Genomic DNA, 18,188 nt, shown 5'->3' with positions numbered 1-18,188 from the left:
ACTGCTCATCGGACTGTCAGAGCTGGTGAGGCGATGGTAATGGGCTTATGGTATTAAACACTACATAAAGCCTTTTTATTAATCAGGGTGGGAGACAGGATGTCACTCGTGAGAAGAAGAACAAAGAAGGTTTGGGCATTGGAGAGCTACCCCCCCCGCCCCCGCCCCCGCCATGCTCCCTTTAATGACTCTTTAGCTGAGGATCCAGCCAGTTTCGATGTTGATGCTGCCTCTTTCCCATCTGTCCTCTTCACGGCTGGACCCCCCCGGTGTTGGGGAGCACAGGGCAGCCGTCCGGGGGCTCACTGGAGGACCTATGGGACATGGAACCTGATTAACCACTACGACTGTCCCCCCTCCCGCCCCCTCACCCCCCCACCCCCGCATCCCCCCACCCGCGCCCCAGGGGAAACTGCTGATTGTGATTTTTTTCTTTGTTTTTAGATTTTAAACTTTTTCAAAAATGTTTTTTTGTGATTTTCTTTTTTTTATTTTTTATTTCGCATATCATGCTGGCCTCAGTAATGAAACAGTTTTTAGAATGCTACTGCTGGAGAATAATTTTAGATCACCACCCGCGATGACAGTGTATATTGGGGGGAAAATTAAACCGTGGGATTTTTTAATCATCACATCACAGTATTTCTTTCCATCCTTCTTGTACATGTATTTTCCATCTTAAAACAATGTACATAATTACATATTTCTTTGCTGTTTTGGGGGGGCAGAGACGGAGGAGGTGAGGATGATGATGATGAGAGTACGTTCTCGGTTACCCATGACTGTCTTCCCGCAGCCATGCCTGGCGATGCTGTGGTGGGATGGGGGAAGACTGAGGTGCCCGTGCGCGGTAGGCTCTGGGTCCGTTTCTGAGCGGGGGCAGTGCTGATGTAGTGGGACGGCGTGAAGTAAGGGACACGCTGCGCCCCCCCTGCCTGACCTGACTTGGGTTTTTAATGCCGCCGGTGCTATGCCAGGCTTCCCAACGCCGTCACATGGAAACCGGTTTTGTCATGCAAACGCTTGGGGCCTGGCAGTGATGGGCAGCTGTGCAGAAAGAAAGAGGTCCTCTGCTCAGAATCTTTAAACGGGGGGGGGGGGGGAACCACACAGGACGGTCAAAAACAAACGCTGGAGAAACGCCGCACAAAAGGCCCTCCCTGCCCATTGAAGCCGATGGGAGGTCCCGCACAGGGACTGCTTTGTGCTGTCCAGGAAAAGCCCTGCAGAAAACTTGCATGAAAAGGTGTTTTTTTTTTTTTTTTTAATTACCAATTGGGCCCCTCAGGCACACAGGGCCTAGCTGGGTCTACAAATTCACCAGTATTCACCAGGTTTTTAAAAGTTTCCGTGTGAACAGCTATCTCTGACAGCTACGGGAGGCGTCTTCTGTGTCCCCAGAGGACCTGGAGATGTGTCTGGCTGAGAATCATGTGTATTTTCACCGGAGTCATCAGTTAGGGCATTTCTAACCAAAGCATTATGGGATATTTTATGGAGTAAATTAACTTGCAGTCTAATCCCACCAGCAAGCTCAGCAGCTCCCCTCTCTCTATCGCTGTCAGTCTGAACGACCTCTTCCCCTTCTCGTGTTTTATCTCCTGTCTCTTACAGTGGGTGGAAGTGTTGTCAGATTGGGTACTCCTGTTTCAGTGCTCCACCGTCTGAAGTGGCTAGCGAATTAATTGCCTGCACCGTTATCATAGTCATTTGATAAAGGCCAAATAACTTAACTTGTTAGTCCCTGGAAATATGTGTGCATGCGTTTTATTTAAAAGAGATGTCAGCCGTCAATGCCAAACTTGTAGTCAGTCTGTAAGTGAATAGATGCCTAAAATCACTTTAATGATATGATGCAATCAGTTTTATTAATAGTATAGCCTCTGAACAAAATCTTCATGTCTTATATTGAACGCTGCAATTATGAAAATAATGGAACTTTTTTGGGGTGTGGGGAGGGGAGGGGAGGGGGGAGGGTTATTCGGTGAAATTAAATTCTTTGTAGACTTTTTAGAAGGTGGACAGGGTCGATCCCTAAGGGAATGTATCGGAGGAAACTGGCCTTTTATTTAAATACTGTCATGAGAATGTATGGCATGTGATTAAAAATCTGTTGTCAAAGGCAGTTAACAATGCAGGGAATTCATCATGGTTTTATTCAGTCATCTCATGAACACAAAACCTAATATGTTTTCCACTTAACAAAGCAAGAGAAGTGCACATTTTCCGAAACTCTTAAAAGTCTCCTTTCACTCGGCATGGCTGTATAAATTCTTGTCGGAGGTCCAGATTGCCCATATGTGAAAGCGGCACGTGTGATCTGTGGCAGAGCTGCGCTTGGCCTGCAGTCCGCAGGCACCGTGCTCTTCCAGGCTTCTTGCTCATTCCTGTAGAGCCCCATCAGTCGAGATGCTGACGCATATCTTGGCCGAACAGGACGCGTATTAATCAGAACAGAAGTATGGATTTGCCTGAAAATAGAGTAATCGATATGTCAAGCTTTGTAACTGGAAAGCATACACGGGTTACTTCCGTTATCTACAGTATATCATTTAACTGGATTTTTTTTTTTTTTAAGAAATATCTGTGTTATAAATGGTCTTTCTAATGTGTAGTTCTTTTGCATAATAAAGTTGTAAGGTTTGAACGAATGGATGAACAGCAGTTTAGCCTCCTGTGTCTTTCACCCGAGGTCTGATGCAGCCTGGAACCATGCTGTGTGTGTGTGTGTGCTGTGTGACTGTGTATGTGTGTGTGTGTGTATGTGTGTGTGTGTGCTGTTTATGTGTAGTGTGTGTGTGTGCTGTGTGTGTGTGTGTGTGCTGTTTATGTGTAGTGTGTGTGTGTGTGTGTGTGTGCTGTGTGTGTATGTATGTGTGTGTGTGTGTGTGTGTGTGTGTGCTGTGTGTGTATGTATGTGTGTGTGTGCTGTGTGTGCTGTTTATGTGTAGTGTGTGTGTGTGTGTGTGCTGTGTGTGTATGTATGTGTGTGTGTGTGTGTGTGTGTGTGCTGTTTATGTGTAGTGTGTGTGTGTGTGTGCTGTGTGTGTATGTATGTGTGTGTGTGTGTGTGTGTGTGAGCTGTTTGTGTAGTGTGTGTGTGTGTGTGTGTGTATGTGTGTGTGTGTGTGTGCTGTGTTGCTCTGTTTCCACAGAATAGAACTCAAACCATCCTCTATGATCCATCACATCAGTGTCAGAAAATGGGCCCCACCAGGCTCTGGGAAATAAAACAGGAGCGATTGTCTTACATCGTTGCTTCACTCTGATTTTTTAAAACTCTTTCATTTCTGAGTGTTTTGATAATCTGCCTCTAAGCGCCTCTGTGACATGAGATCACTGTAACTTTGATATGAAGTGTATTCAGCCCTTGATTATGTGGAAAAGCTGACAGGGTCTTGGATTTTGATGGAAACTCAACATGTTTTTATTACTGTCTTGTATCTGTAAAATACCCCTGCAAGGAAATGCCGTAAAGGGCCTTTTTTTTCATAATCCACTGGACAATTTTGTACTTTTTTTTTTTCTTGCGTTGGACAAGCATATCCTTGTTTTAAAAAGTGTTTTCCATAGTATATACATTAAAATGATGCTTTGTAGATTTTTTGAAATGGAGGGTGCCTGGAAAAATGATGGATCGCTGAATCCATTGCTTTTTTCAAAACGTTATTTTACATAGTTGGAATCTCAATTGAAAAACAGCCACACTGTTGTCTTTATTATGTGAATGTGATCCATACCCAGAGTACTCCCATGCTAACAGTCAGTACTGTCCTGTCTGCAAACACGTGAGGTAAGGACAGGCCATTTCTTATAGATTTGAGCAGAGCCTGCTGAAATGTTTCCATTACATTACATTACATTACAGTACAGGCATTTAGCAGACACTCTTATCCAGAACAACTTACACAACATTTGCATTGCATTTACATTGCATCCATTTATACAGCTGGACACATACTGAAGCAATGCAAGTTAAGTACCTTGCTCAAGCGTACAATGGCAGTGTCCTACCCGTTTGTTTGAAGTTGCTATATAGCCCAGCCAGTTCAGTTTCTTTTATAATGGCCACAATGATAAAGGAATGGGTCGCTGTGTCTCTGAAGTGTTTGTTGTGGTTTGGTTCTACATTTTTACATGTATGATGCTCATATGGTCCATCTCAACACTACTTCACTTTTGCATTGCATTTCATACTTCCCCTCATATCCCAAAGCCTAAATCTCAACAAAACCCATCATTAGGTGAGTGGAATGTCTGTGATATTTAATCTGTCCTGTAAAAATGTCTGTCTTCCTCTAGTTGCCATTGTTTTTGTTCTTATTTTTTAGTTCAGCCTACAAGTAGCTTTTAGGCAACTGGAATGGAATCAAATTTTGTTTTAGAATTCAAAGATCTTGAAACCTGGATGGTTTCGTGGCCCTTAGGATGCAAAATATTGTATTTTGAAAAATGTTGTGTGTCTGCTGTCAGTAGCTGACCAGCATTCAAGTCTCAAATTTGTGTGTGTGAGGCTTAATATCTGCATTCCTGGCAGGTGTTTCTTGTAGAATAAGATGATATTTTTGGGGGTGGCTGTTAAGACACTGGGGTCAGAGGAGTGCATGATGAATAAATTTCAACTGTCAGTTTCCTAAATTAATGTGATTAATCAGTGTGTGGTTCAGCCACCGTTTGCTTCCCTGGACTGATTCAGGTATGACCGTGCACGACCCCCTAGATGAGATACTGGACCTGGAGGTCACAGAGGACCGACTCACTGGTGATCTGCTTAAGGTAATTATGTCCCCTGAACATATAGAAGCTTGTGTATGTGCCTTTGTATTTTTCCTTATTCTCAGTAATGGATATAATTAATAATGGAATTATACTGCAGTGTTTTTGTTTTTTGCACGCGAAGATTGATCTCCCATAGAAGGAGACCGGTGAAAGATGGAAGCACCTGTGACAAGTCTTCTGTGTCTTTCAATAGAACCGTGGTGATTACCTCAAAATCTAGGTAATACGGTATACAGTGATACACACCTGTTTGGGCACCCCTGGTAAAATTGTGTGTTTTATTGAATCTATGTGTAAAAAGAAGTTAAAGCGACCTCTACTGGTACTAACTTAAACGTGACATATTTCTGCAAGTTTAACATAAAGTTAATATTTATTTTCTGAATTGAACAGTTTGAAAGAAAAGAGCAAATGTGGAATGTGCAAAAGTTTAGGCACCCTTCCAGTTATTCCATTAATACTTTTTTCTTCATTGTTTAGTTGAGTGGCGGAAACTAATTTCTGGAACTAGCTATGCAAATAACAAAATTAAATTAAATCAGGAACATGGTTATTTACATTATGCTCCATCAACAAAATCTGGCCCTCTTTCAATTGTTGTCAAGAGCATGTGCAAATGTGTGAATGTGTACCTCATATTAAGAATTATAATAGTGGGAATACAGAAGGGAGAGGAAAAATGGGTGTTCAGAATTGTTTGTTTTATGTCAATAAAGGTTAATGTAGATTTGAATCCATGTACGGTCAACACTACAGTGAGTATCAATGCATCTTATCAAGGAAGTGAAGCCGTTATCCAAAATGGAAAGACTCTCGAGTGGCGCTAGTTAATCGTTAGCCAGCAGTGGGCATTCCGTTAGCATTGGTACAGTGGCTGCATCCACCCTCGCCAGTGTGTGAGAGCACACGAAGGTGTATGCGAGGCCATGCCAGGTGTGCTGTGGTACCCCCTTCTCCTCCTCCTGCTGGGGCAGGGGGGGCGCGGGCAGAAGTCGGAGCCGCTTGTCGGTGCCGGGGGTGAGGACCTGTTCCGGGGTCAGGATCAGTACAGCTTCGCCATCGTGCTGTCCGGCACTGAGCATCAGTGCTTTTGGCACTTCGCGCACCAGAGCGGACGCTTCTACTTGACTTACGTGGTAAGGGACCGTGCATCTTGGTGTTGGGGACACAGTTTACTATCATTGTACTAGAGTGGGTTTTTTTTTTCCAAGCTGAAGCCCAGCATAGAATTCTGAATAAATGCACTACTTGCCGCATGCTAAATGTCTCCCAAAAAAGCATTCTGTTTGTCAACTGGCATGTTGTCAGTTGCTGATATGCACTTACATGTGAGTGCAAAATCTGATTTGAATTTTGTTGATGTCATTGTCATTTGTTTTATTGTGAGAAATCTGAATCTCTGTTCTAAATATCTTCTGTATGAAAACTTGCTCATGTGGATACTGTGAATAATAATACATAAGGGCAAAATGTTAAAAAGTTATAGTTGAAAAAATGATAAAGAATACACTACCTGACAACAGAAATTGGTTTTAACTAATCAACAGACCCTAACACCAGAGGAAAGGTTGTATAACTAAAATGTTACTGTATTAAAATGTCACAGTGAAGGTCCTGGTTGCCCTTGGTCTTATCACATGTAATTTTTAAGTGATACACGATATCATAATGTTCTATAAGTGCTGTTGACTTTCAGAAAATCTCAAATCCTTTTTGCCTTTCACTCCCTCCCTTTAAAACTGTGAATGTTTAAATTATGTCCCTGTAGTCACTTGGTCCACAACCTGAGCATGCATAATTTATACAATGCTGTCAAACGCACCATATTATTGATTAAAAGCATTTTCTATATGATGGTTTCCTGTAGATAGAAAATGCTGAAGGGTTGTTTAGTCAAGCATATTCTGTGTGAATGCAGCCGACTCCAGGTTAAATGTGGATGACTCTTGCCATCACTGTTTCCTGTGTGTGCAGGTCCAGTGGGTGACGGGCGTAGCCAATAACAGGCACCTGTCCACCACAGTCAGCTCCCCCCAGGGATTCCTAGTGACCTTTACTGATGACCCTATAGGTCATATCAACTTCCATACACAGGAGACAGGTAAAGTGCTCGCATCAATAGATATTAGACTTTACTGTTTGTTACTGGTACTGTTGCAACGACTGCAAAATTAGTCCAAAAGAATGAAAAAAAAAAAAGTCACATGGTTTGGTCACCGATTTTGCAATTTTGTAAATCTAGGTTTTTACCAGATGTGCTTCAGCAACTTGCACAATAGATTTGGAAGAACACAGGTCTTCCTCAGCTTTGGCGTCTACTATGAGGGCTTTGAACAGGCCCAGGTAAATAAGGAGGAGGCGGGGAAACACCTGAATGATACACTGTCCACCATTGAGGTACAAACTACTTCCAGTTACCTGATTAAGTAGCAATACAAATGCCTAGCATAGACTATTCTTGTTTCCATGTTCTCAATCTAGCATTGTGATCAGTTCAACTGACAAAAGTGTTTTTTATGCCAGTTTGAAAAGAAAAATAAATTAGACTGTGATGTTCTCCCACAATTTCCTGAACAAACTACAGATAAATGTCCATTTTGCAGGGGAGTGTCAATAAACTACAGGGCCACATATTCCACATATGGAGGCACTACAACTTTGCACGCATGCGAAGTGGCGCAGACCACTACCTGCTTCTCTCAAACTACAACTACGTGAACTGGTGGTCTGCTGCTCAGAGCGTGGTCATCGTCACCGCGGGCTACCTGCAACTGTCATTCCTCAAGAAGCTTTTCCACACAGACAACAAACGGCCTCGCTGCTAAGCCTCCCCCCTTCCTGGGCCTGGGGTGACAATCCCATCTGTACCTGCAGTTAACCCTCATCTGCACCTCTGGAAATACGATTTTTACAGCCTGAAGGTCAGATGTTTATTCACCCAGGTTCCGAGGGGCTGAAATGTCTGTAGGCCTGCATGCCGTGCTGTGAATGTACCCTACCTGACATTCTGAATGAGTAAAGTTTGATTCCCTTCCTATCGCCCTGTACATCTGTGGGTCAGTTAGCCAGGCAGTCCTACAGGTTTGAATCATCTACAGTTGGATGTAGATTTAAACAGAGGTCCTCCTTCCATCTTTGGGATAAGGAAAAAGGATCTCTGTTAATTGTAGGATATAACGTTTGAGATTCAGCATTGATTTTCTTGTCTTATCAAAGAATCCCTACACACTGGTACAGGCTGGCCTCTAACCACTCAACTGTTGATATGAAATTTCACCTGATTATAAAAATTAAAGCTCTTGAAGAACAAAAAACAAGATTTGAACCTGAATTTTTCTAAACTTTCTTTTAAATTTTTTAATTTGTCAACTGCTTACTCTGTTAGCATGAGAACATCACTAAAACATGTTGACCAAGGAAAAGAGTACTGTTTCAGTCTATTTTCAACAGTGGGAAAAAAAGATCTCATAAAACATTTATTTAATCTCAGGGGAAGATCCCTGCTGTGATATACAGCGTGTCACGAGCCCCGCTCTGCGTCAGCGTGCCAGGAGAACGATGCGGACACTGCAGGCTGTCAGCAGTCTTGTCCTGCCGGTTCAGGGCTGCTTGCTGATGCAGAGCTTCCAAACAGTCTGTGTTCACTGGTCAGCAGGGCAAGTAGGAAGGATCAGTACTGGTGCTCCCCAGGGGCCCGTTGCCGGTACAGTCTTGAGTGATGAGAATTTGTTTTATGTGAGAGTATCCTCGCTCCTGATGTACTCCCCAATATCGGCCTGGTGGAAGACCACGATGGACATGGGGTCCACTCGCCGACACTCCTGTGTGGACTTTGCAGCCACTCCAAAGCCCTGAAGGTAGAGGGGAGCCGATTAGAGAATGCACACGTCACATACATAAAACTACACAGGGACACGCTCAATGGACAAAAGCATGTCTAGCTATTTTACAGCCCATGAGGTCTACAACGGAACACTCCACGGCATACAATACACTTTTGGTCATATAGTGTACTTTTTAATGCCATTCACACACAGAAAGGAATAGCGAGACCGACGAACACATGTATTCAGTTAGGCTGTTTGCAGCTACAGTGTTGGACGAAGAGGCCTTTACCAGCGGTACATCTGCCATAGAGTACACCACAACGCCCTGGTACTGTGCCGTGTTCTCCGTGATTCTGCCCAGGCCCGACTTCAGAACATGGTTCCCATAAAGAAACGACTGCTCCGCTCCGGGCTTCACCCACACCTTGAACTGAAATCAATACGACGTTCAAAACGAGGCCAATCGTCATTTCCTGCCCAGAAATTGTAGATGTGCATTCTGAATGTTGCGAATTCGAAATGCGTACTAAACACGTATGACCTGCGACGGCACAGCGACGCACACCTTAAAACAGTGATTAATACAGCACATTAACCTTTGCGTAAGGAGCTAGGAAGTCCAATGCTGTGATGTGCAGGCGGAATTTCTGGGTTTTGGTGAATTTTCCAAAGCATGTACCCACAGAGACCAACTTCTCCCGAGAAATATTGGTGGCCAACTTCAGAATTTTCTCACTGAGGAATCAAAATGGGAGAAAACTCAAATCTCGTTCGTTAAGCAAAGCATGCACTGTTCTGAAAAAAGCTACAATTTGAATGTTATAAAAATGATATCAGGTTATCTTGAAAACTGAAACTGATAGACCTTAAAAGCCAGGTCAACTGCCTATCTTTTTAAAATTACACACTTGCTTAGATTAGCGATCTACTTTTTAAGTAAAGATCCTACCTGATGTAATATACACGGTCGTTGTGAAGTCTGAAGCAGTATGTTCCATCTGGGCGATCCACCAAAAGCTTTATGTTCTCTCCAATACTGTGAATGCAAAGTACCATAGCAATGAAGCTTTTGATTAAAGAGTAATTTAAGCTCTTCTGTATTAGATTAAAATGCCTTTCGAAACCAGGACCATGGAAATCAGAAAACATGGGAGCAAGTTTACAATCACATCTAGCCAAATGCAATTTGAACACACATGCCATCGCTACTTACTACTTTGAGAGTTTCTCGAACATGGTCTTTGTTTCGTCTTCTGTTAACGGCCGCATTGTGGAGGTAAAATTATTATTAATTATAAGGCTTAGCGATTCAGAAATGGTCCGCAGGCACTCCACACAGATATCGACCAGTGCACGTGTTTTGCTTATTCAGGAAGCGGAAGTTCTGTTCATGCTCTTTGAACTGGACGGGTCGGGGGACAAAGATAGCGGATGGCACAGTCCAAGATGCCCAAGTTATAATGGAAGTCAATGGAGAAGGGGACAGTGTAAGCAAATTCAAGTTGTAAGCAGAATGCGACCATTAAGCGAAATAATGGCAAGAGCTTGTTTGAAAGCAAGCTAGTCGGTCTTGTAAGAAAATGTGATAACATGAACAAATGCTTATAAGGTGATTTTCCGACCAAGTTTCGGAAATATTCAAAATGTGCTTAACGTATGTGGCGTCATACAAACTGTTTTCCAATAAAAATGTGCAGTTACGATTCCAATTTTTCCTATAATTCTATTTTCGTGACTGCGGAGATATTACCAATGAACTATTCCAAAAAATGACTCATTTACTTTGTGAGCAAAATGGCTTGTTTGGACAAAGTCTCACCAACTCTCATTCAAACCAGAATAGTATTTCATCTGCATTATGTTGTTTCTCGCACTGACAGAAAATCCCACGATTTGTGCATCGCATTAATTCCACTTACATCTTTGGTGACAGCCCTCTCAATCCACTTCCTATTTCCCGTGACGTCAGCGGGAGCATATTATTAGCAAGATGGCCGCTGTAGACGTGGAAGATGAGAGCATTCTTGCTTCTATATTCAAAGATAGCTTTCCAGACAACTGGAGAGACAATCCAGACTTTGCAGCATACTTGGCAGAACTTAGCTCCTTTGGGGTGGAGAAGCTGAATCGGGAGCCAGAGAAATTAGCGGAGGAGCGCGGACAGATTCAACAGCAGACTCGGGAGTTGGCCTTCTCGAACTACAAAACCTTCATACGCACAGCTGACTGCACGAAGGAGATATATCGGGATTTCGGCCGTGTGGAGAGCAGTGTATCCAAACTGCTTGACAAGTTGCCTAGCTTCGGGGAAAAATGCAGGTTCGTCCAGTCATTTTAGACGAGATTAGTTGGAATCTTGGAACTCATCAGTTATGCATACAGCTAACTTGAGATGTACTGCAAGTCAATGAGCAATGAGTTGGAAATGAACGAGACATTAATTTAAGACAGTCGTGACCATAATTACATAATATGATACTTTGACTTGTTCGTGCTGGTTGTATAGCCTTTATCAATTGTGCTGTTCGGTCCTTGCAGGGGTTTTGTGAAGGAGGCGGAGGACATTGGGGTCAGTCGGCGTATGAACAGCTTGACCCTGAATCGCCACACGGAGATTCTGGAGATCCTTGAAATACCACAACTCATGGACACCTGCGTCCGCAACGGCTACTACGAGGAGGCGCTGGAGTTGGCAGCTTACGTCAAGAGGCTGGAGAAGAAGTATTCCTCCATACCGGTCATTCAGGTACACTGTTGCCTCACGCAAGAGCAAGCTGAGAAATAATAATGAAACATGAAGTGTACTGTAGCTGGGTAGTTATTTAATGTTAAACATTTCTAACTTGGTCTGTATAAAGATGTTGGAAATGTATGCATTGGTGGTCTAATCTTCAATTGCTTGTTCTGCCATTTGCTTCAGTTATACGGGTAATACAAAAATCTTTCTGAAGAGGAATGGAATGATACACAATTCTTTAAAGTAATCCCACTGTCTCGATCCCACAGGGCATCATACATGAAGTTCGTCAGTCTGCCCAGCTCATGCTGAACCAGCTGCTGCAGCAGCTGCGCAGCAACGCTCAGCTGCCGGTGTGCCTTCGCGTGATTGGCTACCTGCGGCGGATGGACGTGTTCACCGAGGCGGAGCTGCGGGTGAAGTTCCTGCAGGCGCGGGGCAGCTGGCTGCGCTCCATCCTGGCGGCCATCCCGGAGGACGACCCCTACCTGCACATCACCAAGACCATAGAGGCCTGCCGCGTCCACCTGTTCGACATCATCACCCAGTACCGGGCCATCTTCTCGGACGAGGACCCGCTGCTGCCCTCCGGGGCGCAGGCCGTGAACGAGAGCGCCATCTTCCACGGCTGGGTGGTGCAGAAGGTGGCCGAGTTCCTGGAGACCCTGGACAGGGACCTGCAGCGCGGGGTGGGCGGCCGCTTGGACTCCCTCCTCGGCCAGTGCATGTACTTCGGCCTGTCCTTCAGCCGGGTGGGCGCCGACTTCCGCGGGCAGCTGGCCCCCATGTTCCAGCGGGTTGCCATGGCTACGTTCCGCTCGGCCGTGCAGGAGGCCGTGGACAAGTTCCAGGAGGACATGAACATGTTCACGCTCATCTCCCTTCCCACCATGCTGGGCGGCGCCCTCCCCCCTGTGGCTCCCAGCACGCAGCCCGGCTCTCTGCAGCCCCCCATGTCTCTCCTGGACTTTCCGCCGCTAGCCTGTTTCCTCAACAACGTTCTGACCGCCTTCAATGACCTGCGGCTCTGCTGCCCAATTGCCCTGGCCCAGGACGTGGCCAAGTGCCTGGAAGATGCCCTCATGAAGGTACCGGGGGTGGTCGCTCACACTGTTGTTAAGAGATTAAGAGTCTGAGTTTGAGACGTGGCCGTGCTGTAATGTTACGGGACTTGTGTTGTGGCATGTGACGTCGGAGGTGACGCATTTCCTGTTCTGCCCGTAGGTGACTAAGCTGATCCTAGCGTTCCACAGAGCCGAAGAGACTGCCTTTAGCACCAGAGAGCAGGAGCTTTTCGTGCAGTTCAGCTGCGCCTTTGCGGAGGACATGGTGCCGTTCCTTAACCGCTGCCTGCAGGTCCTGTTTCCTCCTGCTCAGCTTGCGATCATACTGGGTGAGTGTCATTCTCGCAAAATGCTCTGCTTGCGTTCATTTTGGATACTGCAACTCTCCTGCTGTGGCTGTTAACCTGGCGTTTAGTATGCTTTGCCTGGTACAGTTTACAATGTTGAATAAAAATAAAAAAAAGTTTTTACATCTTGCTAGGTCTTCAGCATATATGACGGCTCGATGATGAGTCGCTCTTCTTTGTTGTGCAGGTATTCCTCCGACGCAGGTGCATAAGTATGGCAGCCTGGGCTGCATTGATGTGAACGCGGTGCTGGAGCCGCTGGACTTCGTTGTACCCAAGAGGGAGATGCCACCCTCCGAGGAAGAGCTCAGCGCCCAGCTCATCAGCATGATGGAGGACGACGACCACCTGGCTGGACCCGAGCCTGAGCCCGCACCCGAGCCTGAGCCCGAACCAAGAGAGGAGGCACCAGAGCCGCCTCCACCATCTGAACCCCAAACGGACACAGCGACAGAGGTAGAAACCGCACCCCCACCAGAGGACACGGGGGAGGATCTGGATCTGGATCTGGAGGAATCTCCACACACTGGGGATGGAAGTTAATGGTGTTTCTCAGTACTTAAAATTAAAAAAAACTATTTAATTCAAGCTTCACTGCTCTCCGTTTCCTGCCAAAAACGTTTTGGCCTTGAAGATTTCGTCTGGTAAACTTTTCATACTAGCCAAGTGCACTTAAGGAGAACCAGGTACTGTAGGAAAGAGTCCTCTGTACCTGTGAAACCTTTAGTACTTTAAATCATTTTGTGTTCAGGCTGATCATGTGTGTTTAATCAGTTTCCATTTCCAAGATGATATTCCCCATTCTCAAAATGATAATCTGTGCACATTCCCTGTCCCTTCTCACAGAAATGCTGGGCCATAGAAGTGTAGGGGTCATTGTATATGTAACTGTAAATATGGATGTGTCTGGGCTTATTTAACCAATAAAGGGTGTTCTCATCTTTCTGAAGTACGCCTTCTGCATGTTGACATGAATTATCGATTCAGCTTGCATCAATATGATTGAATTGTATGTCAGCATTACTTCCGTTTCACTGAACACAGATAAACAACCAGGTATCTAAAATGAATTACAGCTCCAACAAAAGATGTCAGTTAGAAATTTTAATGTGGGGTATCAAAAGTTAGCTTTTTTCCCCAAAAGGGCAACAACAGCTTTACAGATTGTGCAATGGCATGTTGTAAGAGTTACACTTGCAATTTGAACATGGCATTTAATGACATTTTAAATATTGTTTACACCAGTATTATGCGTTCACTTAGACATGCCGAAGATATCTCATCGGTTTAGGCATACGTTGATTAGTCTTACTGGGGCTGGTTTCGTTTGTGTGAGAAAATGTTTGCCTTGTGACCTCTGTATCTGTGTAGTGCGCACGCACGAGGCAGACGTGTTCAGTCTAAATGCAGCGGGACACACGCGGGGTTATTATTTTTTCTTCACAAACTTCTTGCGGGCGGCGTTGGGGTTGGCGCGGCGTCTGCCCCCTCCGGCCTGGGCGTCGCGCAGCTGCAAGCCGGCCGCCCTGCTGTAGATGTCGTTCTCCGCGAAGGGCGACCCCCCGGCCACGTAGTCGGGGTTGAAGACGTCCGTCTTCTGCCGGGCCTTGCGCGACAGCCGCTGCTGGGGGAAGTGCTGGTCCTCCACCAGCTGGGGGTTGCTGGCATGCTTGCCCCCCTGCGGCATGGGCAAGGAGTGCTGCGGACGGGGGAACAGCAAAACGGGTGAAATAGTCCACGTTCAACAGCCGCCGCAACTACAGAATTTAATGAGCCAAATACAAAAATCCATTCTGTGACGTAATTTAGTGATGTGGGCAAAAACAGTTCTTGGCATTGAGTTGCAGGTTTTTAATCAAACTTCTTTTAACATAACAGGAGGACGAGAACAGGCCACTTAGCCCAACAGTGCTCACCATTTTCCTACCATACCTATTGAACCATTTTGAATGGTTCAAAAGGTATTCTCTTTTTAAAATACCTGCTGGTCAGTAACGGAGTTATTTTAAAAAGCCCGTGTTCCTCACGTACCCTCAGTCCTTTGGGATTCAGCACTTTGGGGTTCTTGGAGAAATGCATTTGCAGGCTACCATCCTCTTTTAACGTCACGGCGATCTTCTTCAGTGTCTTGTTCCCACAGTGAGGGCAAAACACTTTGTTCATGTTTGTTGTGGTCCTAAAATGAAGGGATGGAAACTCAGCTCACGGCTTAATCGTGATGTAATGTACTGACTGCGATTCAATCAACATTTGCCCTCAGCCCTGATTAATATAGGAAAGAATTGCTGTTCTTCACAGTTCGCTAAGTACAGCACTCATTAAAAAATCACTGACCAAACAGTTTGTGGAGAAAGTGTATCCAAATGTTGATTGAATACAGGTCATTCTTTATTATTTTATAATTCAAAGCAGTGTTTTGAGGAGTCTCCATGGTCTTTGCATTGTTACTCCAGGGATACTTACTTGAAACAGGCGTGGCAGCGCAGAATGTAGTTCCTGCTGTGCTTGATCAGCATTCCATTCACTGAGAGGACATGGAGGCCAATCTGAATGAGAACGTTCTGCCAAAAAAGAAGATCGTTCAAGGAAAATGTGAGATCTGAATTTGAGCCGATCGTTTAGGTAATCCGGTAGGTGAGTAACATAGGCCTCAGTGAATCGCTAAAGAATGACAGTTGAAGTAAACGGGATTAACAGAACCAGTATGTTACAGTGCAGGTTTACTCTGTATATGCCGTCGTCATTGCGCTGGATTCATTCTTACCTGCATAGCAAAATCTGTGGTCATGCAGCCCACTTTAACATCTGCAGGAGACTCCCAGTTTCCCACATCAAGCTGGACCTGTTTGATGTTACTGGGTGTAATCCAGCCTCCACCATCGTCACCCTCTTCCTCCTCGTCCTCCTCCTCTTCACTCTCTCCCTCCGAGCCACCGCCACCCTCAGAGGAGTCCCCGCCCTGCCCCCCAGGAGAGACGGCCGCTGACTGTAGGTTCTCAGCCGCGGGGCCAGGGCTGTCTGCTGTTGAGACCGTCTCGGCGCCCTGTGGGTAAACAGAAACGCCGCCGTTCATTTCTCACCCAGGCCGCGGTGCTTTTAGGCCATGGTGCTTCGTCTCGTTACAGAGCCGGAAGGAGCAAGGCTCGGGCTCCCACCATCACCAGTGTTTGTCTCACCAGGAGTTCCAGCAGGTCGGCCTCAATGTTGGGCAGAGGGTTTCTCCAGAAGAGGAAGCCGTCGAACTCTGCGCTTTCTGAAGCTGAGGAGCTCTGGGAGGGAGCGGGGCTCTGGCACTCTGACCCTGGCTTCTCCAAAGGCTTCTGTATTTGGGATGGATAGTTCAAGAATGCTTTCGGTGAGATTATTTGCACGGTAAACGTTAGACACCGAGTATGAGATGGTGCTTTACCCTTCTAAGGAGCACAACTGACCGTCATTGTGACTTGAGAAAATATTTCCATAAAAGAATTGGCACGTGTATGACATCAAACAAATGCTTTAACAAATTTCTCCCATTAATAAAAAGCCAAGGTTCCCATTCAAATCAATTTTCATTGTACGATTTGGAATGTTTTTCTACAGCAGTATTCAAATTCCAGCATGATTGGGCATCTTTGAGGATGAAACTAGGTCAGATTTTTGAGACATTACCTAAACAAATTTTGCAGACATAGTCTGGTGTACTTGACAGCAAATACCAGCCATTCGGTCATGAATTTAATTAATTTTAAACGACAAAGAACAAACATGTACCCTGAAAAGTATACAAAATAACATTCGGATAGTATGTTGGCTATATTTTCTTCCCCAATGGAGATATTTGAGGGCTTTCCAGGATGAAAGCGTTCTCAAAAAAAATTCTCCAACCATTTAAGAAATATGATTTTTGGCAAATTTGAATAAAAGTGTACCGGTCTGTAAACAGTTAGTCTTACCTTTGAGGGCAGATGAAACCCAGCAATGTCCACCGGGGCTTCAGGGTGGCGCAGTGTGCTACACACATTAACCTGGTGTCAAAAAAAAGCATGTTTAACAACTGTACACTTCATTTAACATGTAAGTATAATGCATTTACACAGTTAACTTGATGTGTCCTTACTTTAACCTCAGGCTCTTTCTTCAAGTGAGCATCCCCCACAGTTTCTGCTTCCAGTTGATATGTTAAAGCCAAGACCTTGATATCTGTAGCAGAGAGACTGGGGTAGTCTCCTGTCTTCTTGGAAAACTCGGTCACTGGAAAATAATTATAAAAATAAAGTAACAAAACATTAGACGCTTACCATAGTAGAATAGATCCTTCAATCTAATTCATTTGTACTGCGAAACACAAAGGTTCCCGCGTGTTATTCTAACAAAACCGCATTTTATTAGATTTGAATAGTGAAAACATATTTTCCAGAAAATCACCCACCCAATCGTATATATTCTGGAAAGGGCTCCTTGAAATTAAGTTTATACGGAAGAAAGGCTAGGCTCCTCCTCGTCTGTTTGTCCCGGATTTCTTCGACAACCTCCTTTAGGGTGTAGATGTTCTTCCCAATATCCTAAAATAGAAAACGCAAAAATGTATATCAATTGCAACGTCATTTATACAGTAATAACTGCCAACATGAGGCGGGTGAACTGCTGACACCTAACGAGGTACCAGTGTCTGACATCCGACAGCCAATACGTCAATTCCCTACTCGGCTGACGTTACGAGTCAGCAGTTACCTGGCAACATACATTAAGTCAGTTAACAAGCTATATGAATTAAGACAAATGAAAAGGTCGAAAACCCGATTTATTTAATAATGTTACAGTGTGGTTAGCAGAGGCACTATCATCCAGTAGCGGCAAGGCACTTTGCTAGGTAGCTAACAGTAAGCTACGCATTGACAAACAACATTGCGCAGTTGACACAGATAGCTATAACAAATATGTCTGGTGTGTCAGCAACTGTCTGTACCTGTTAATTCAATAGAATTTGTGCCACGGAATCTCACCTGCAATGGTGCTTTTTTCAAGAAAGCTCCAGCATCAGCAACAACATGTTCCACCATGGTAGCAGCCATCTTGAACAGAAGCTACCCAATCAGAGACACGTAAATCAGCCGGTCACTCTGCAGTCTGTCTTCGGAATGCATCAGCAACAACACTTTTGTTTTCCCTGGAAGCCTGTCGTCTTTATAATTTTACACATTCATATTTTTGGTTGCATATGCATTAAATAAAACTGAAATAGAATGCAACACAAGATAAGCAGTAATTTTTATAAAGCTAGTTAGGAAATACCTCATATAACTTACGTGTAAAATTGGAAAGGGTCCCTCTGGTGGTGAAGTGTTGCACTAAATTGTGGATCTCTCATTGGCTACTTGTCGTATTCAGTTATTCAATCTATTCAAGTTAATAAAGCTCAGTATTTAAATCAGGTCCCAACGTCACACTATTG

At 44.7% G+C, this 18,188-nt stretch overlaps 4 protein-coding genes across 5 annotated transcripts; 2 read left to right on the top strand and 2 right to left on the bottom strand.

Annotated features, from left to right (window-relative positions):
• The first annotated feature begins 4,899 nt into the window (after nucleotides 1-4,899).
• LOC118215051 (transmembrane emp24 domain-containing protein 6-like) lies at nucleotides 4,900-7,615 on the top strand. The gene is made up of 4 exons (XM_035395439.1): nucleotides 4,900-5,915; nucleotides 6,754-6,880; nucleotides 7,022-7,176; nucleotides 7,383-7,615. The coding sequence occupies exons 1-4, from the start codon at nucleotides 5,706-5,708 to the stop codon at nucleotides 7,602-7,604; spliced, it is 714 nt and encodes a 237-aa protein (XP_035251330.1). The 5' UTR covers nucleotides 4,900-5,705; the 3' UTR covers nucleotides 7,605-7,615.
• Nucleotides 7,616-8,121: 506 nt separating this feature from the next.
• On the bottom strand, nucleotides 8,122-9,996 carry nip7 (NIP7 nucleolar pre-rRNA processing protein). The gene is made up of 5 exons (XM_035395440.1): nucleotides 9,820-9,996; nucleotides 9,556-9,642; nucleotides 9,203-9,341; nucleotides 8,896-9,036; nucleotides 8,122-8,630 (listed from the first exon to the last, which is right to left on the bottom strand). The coding sequence occupies exons 1-5, from the start codon at nucleotides 9,873-9,875 to the stop codon at nucleotides 8,511-8,513; spliced, it is 543 nt and encodes a 180-aa protein (XP_035251331.1). The 5' UTR covers nucleotides 9,876-9,996; the 3' UTR covers nucleotides 8,122-8,510.
• A 563-nt stretch (nucleotides 9,997-10,559) lies between these two features.
• cog8 (component of oligomeric golgi complex 8) lies at nucleotides 10,560-13,703 on the top strand. Its single transcript, XM_035395436.1, has 5 exons — nucleotides 10,560-10,925; nucleotides 11,145-11,352; nucleotides 11,613-12,431; nucleotides 12,568-12,736; nucleotides 12,942-13,703. Exons 1-5 carry the CDS (start codon nucleotides 10,597-10,599, stop codon nucleotides 13,295-13,297), a joined length of 1,881 nt encoding a protein of 626 aa, XP_035251327.1. The 5' UTR covers nucleotides 10,560-10,596; the 3' UTR covers nucleotides 13,298-13,703.
• A 140-nt stretch (nucleotides 13,704-13,843) lies between these two features.
• On the bottom strand, nucleotides 13,844-18,172 carry nob1 (NIN1 (RPN12) binding protein 1 homolog). Of its 2 annotated transcripts, XM_035395437.1 has the most exons (10): nucleotides 18,043-18,172; nucleotides 17,740-17,820; nucleotides 17,166-17,298; nucleotides 16,854-16,987; nucleotides 16,690-16,761; nucleotides 15,931-16,074; nucleotides 15,519-15,797; nucleotides 15,218-15,315; nucleotides 14,786-14,930; nucleotides 13,844-14,453 (listed from the first exon to the last, which is right to left on the bottom strand). In XM_035395437.1, exons 2-10 carry the CDS (start codon nucleotides 17,806-17,808, stop codon nucleotides 14,184-14,186), a joined length of 1,344 nt encoding a protein of 447 aa, XP_035251328.1. In that variant the 5' UTR covers nucleotides 17,809-17,820; nucleotides 18,043-18,172; the 3' UTR covers nucleotides 13,844-14,183. The 2 variants fall into 2 exon arrangements, with proteins under 2 accessions (XP_035251328.1, XP_035251329.1); XM_035395438.1 differs by lacking the exon at nucleotides 18,043-18,172 and having other exon boundaries at nucleotides 15,931-16,062; nucleotides 17,740-18,033.
• Between the last annotated feature and the right edge of the window lie 16 nt (nucleotides 18,173-18,188).

The sequence above is a fragment of the Anguilla anguilla genome, chromosome 16, assembly GCF_013347855.1.
Source record: "Anguilla anguilla isolate fAngAng1 chromosome 16, fAngAng1.pri, whole genome shotgun sequence".
NCBI classification, from domain to species: Eukaryota; Metazoa; Chordata; class Actinopteri; order Anguilliformes; family Anguillidae; genus Anguilla; species Anguilla anguilla.
The sequence above is the reverse complement of the archived record's forward strand: the minus strand, read 5'-3'. Positions and strand labels throughout refer to the sequence as shown.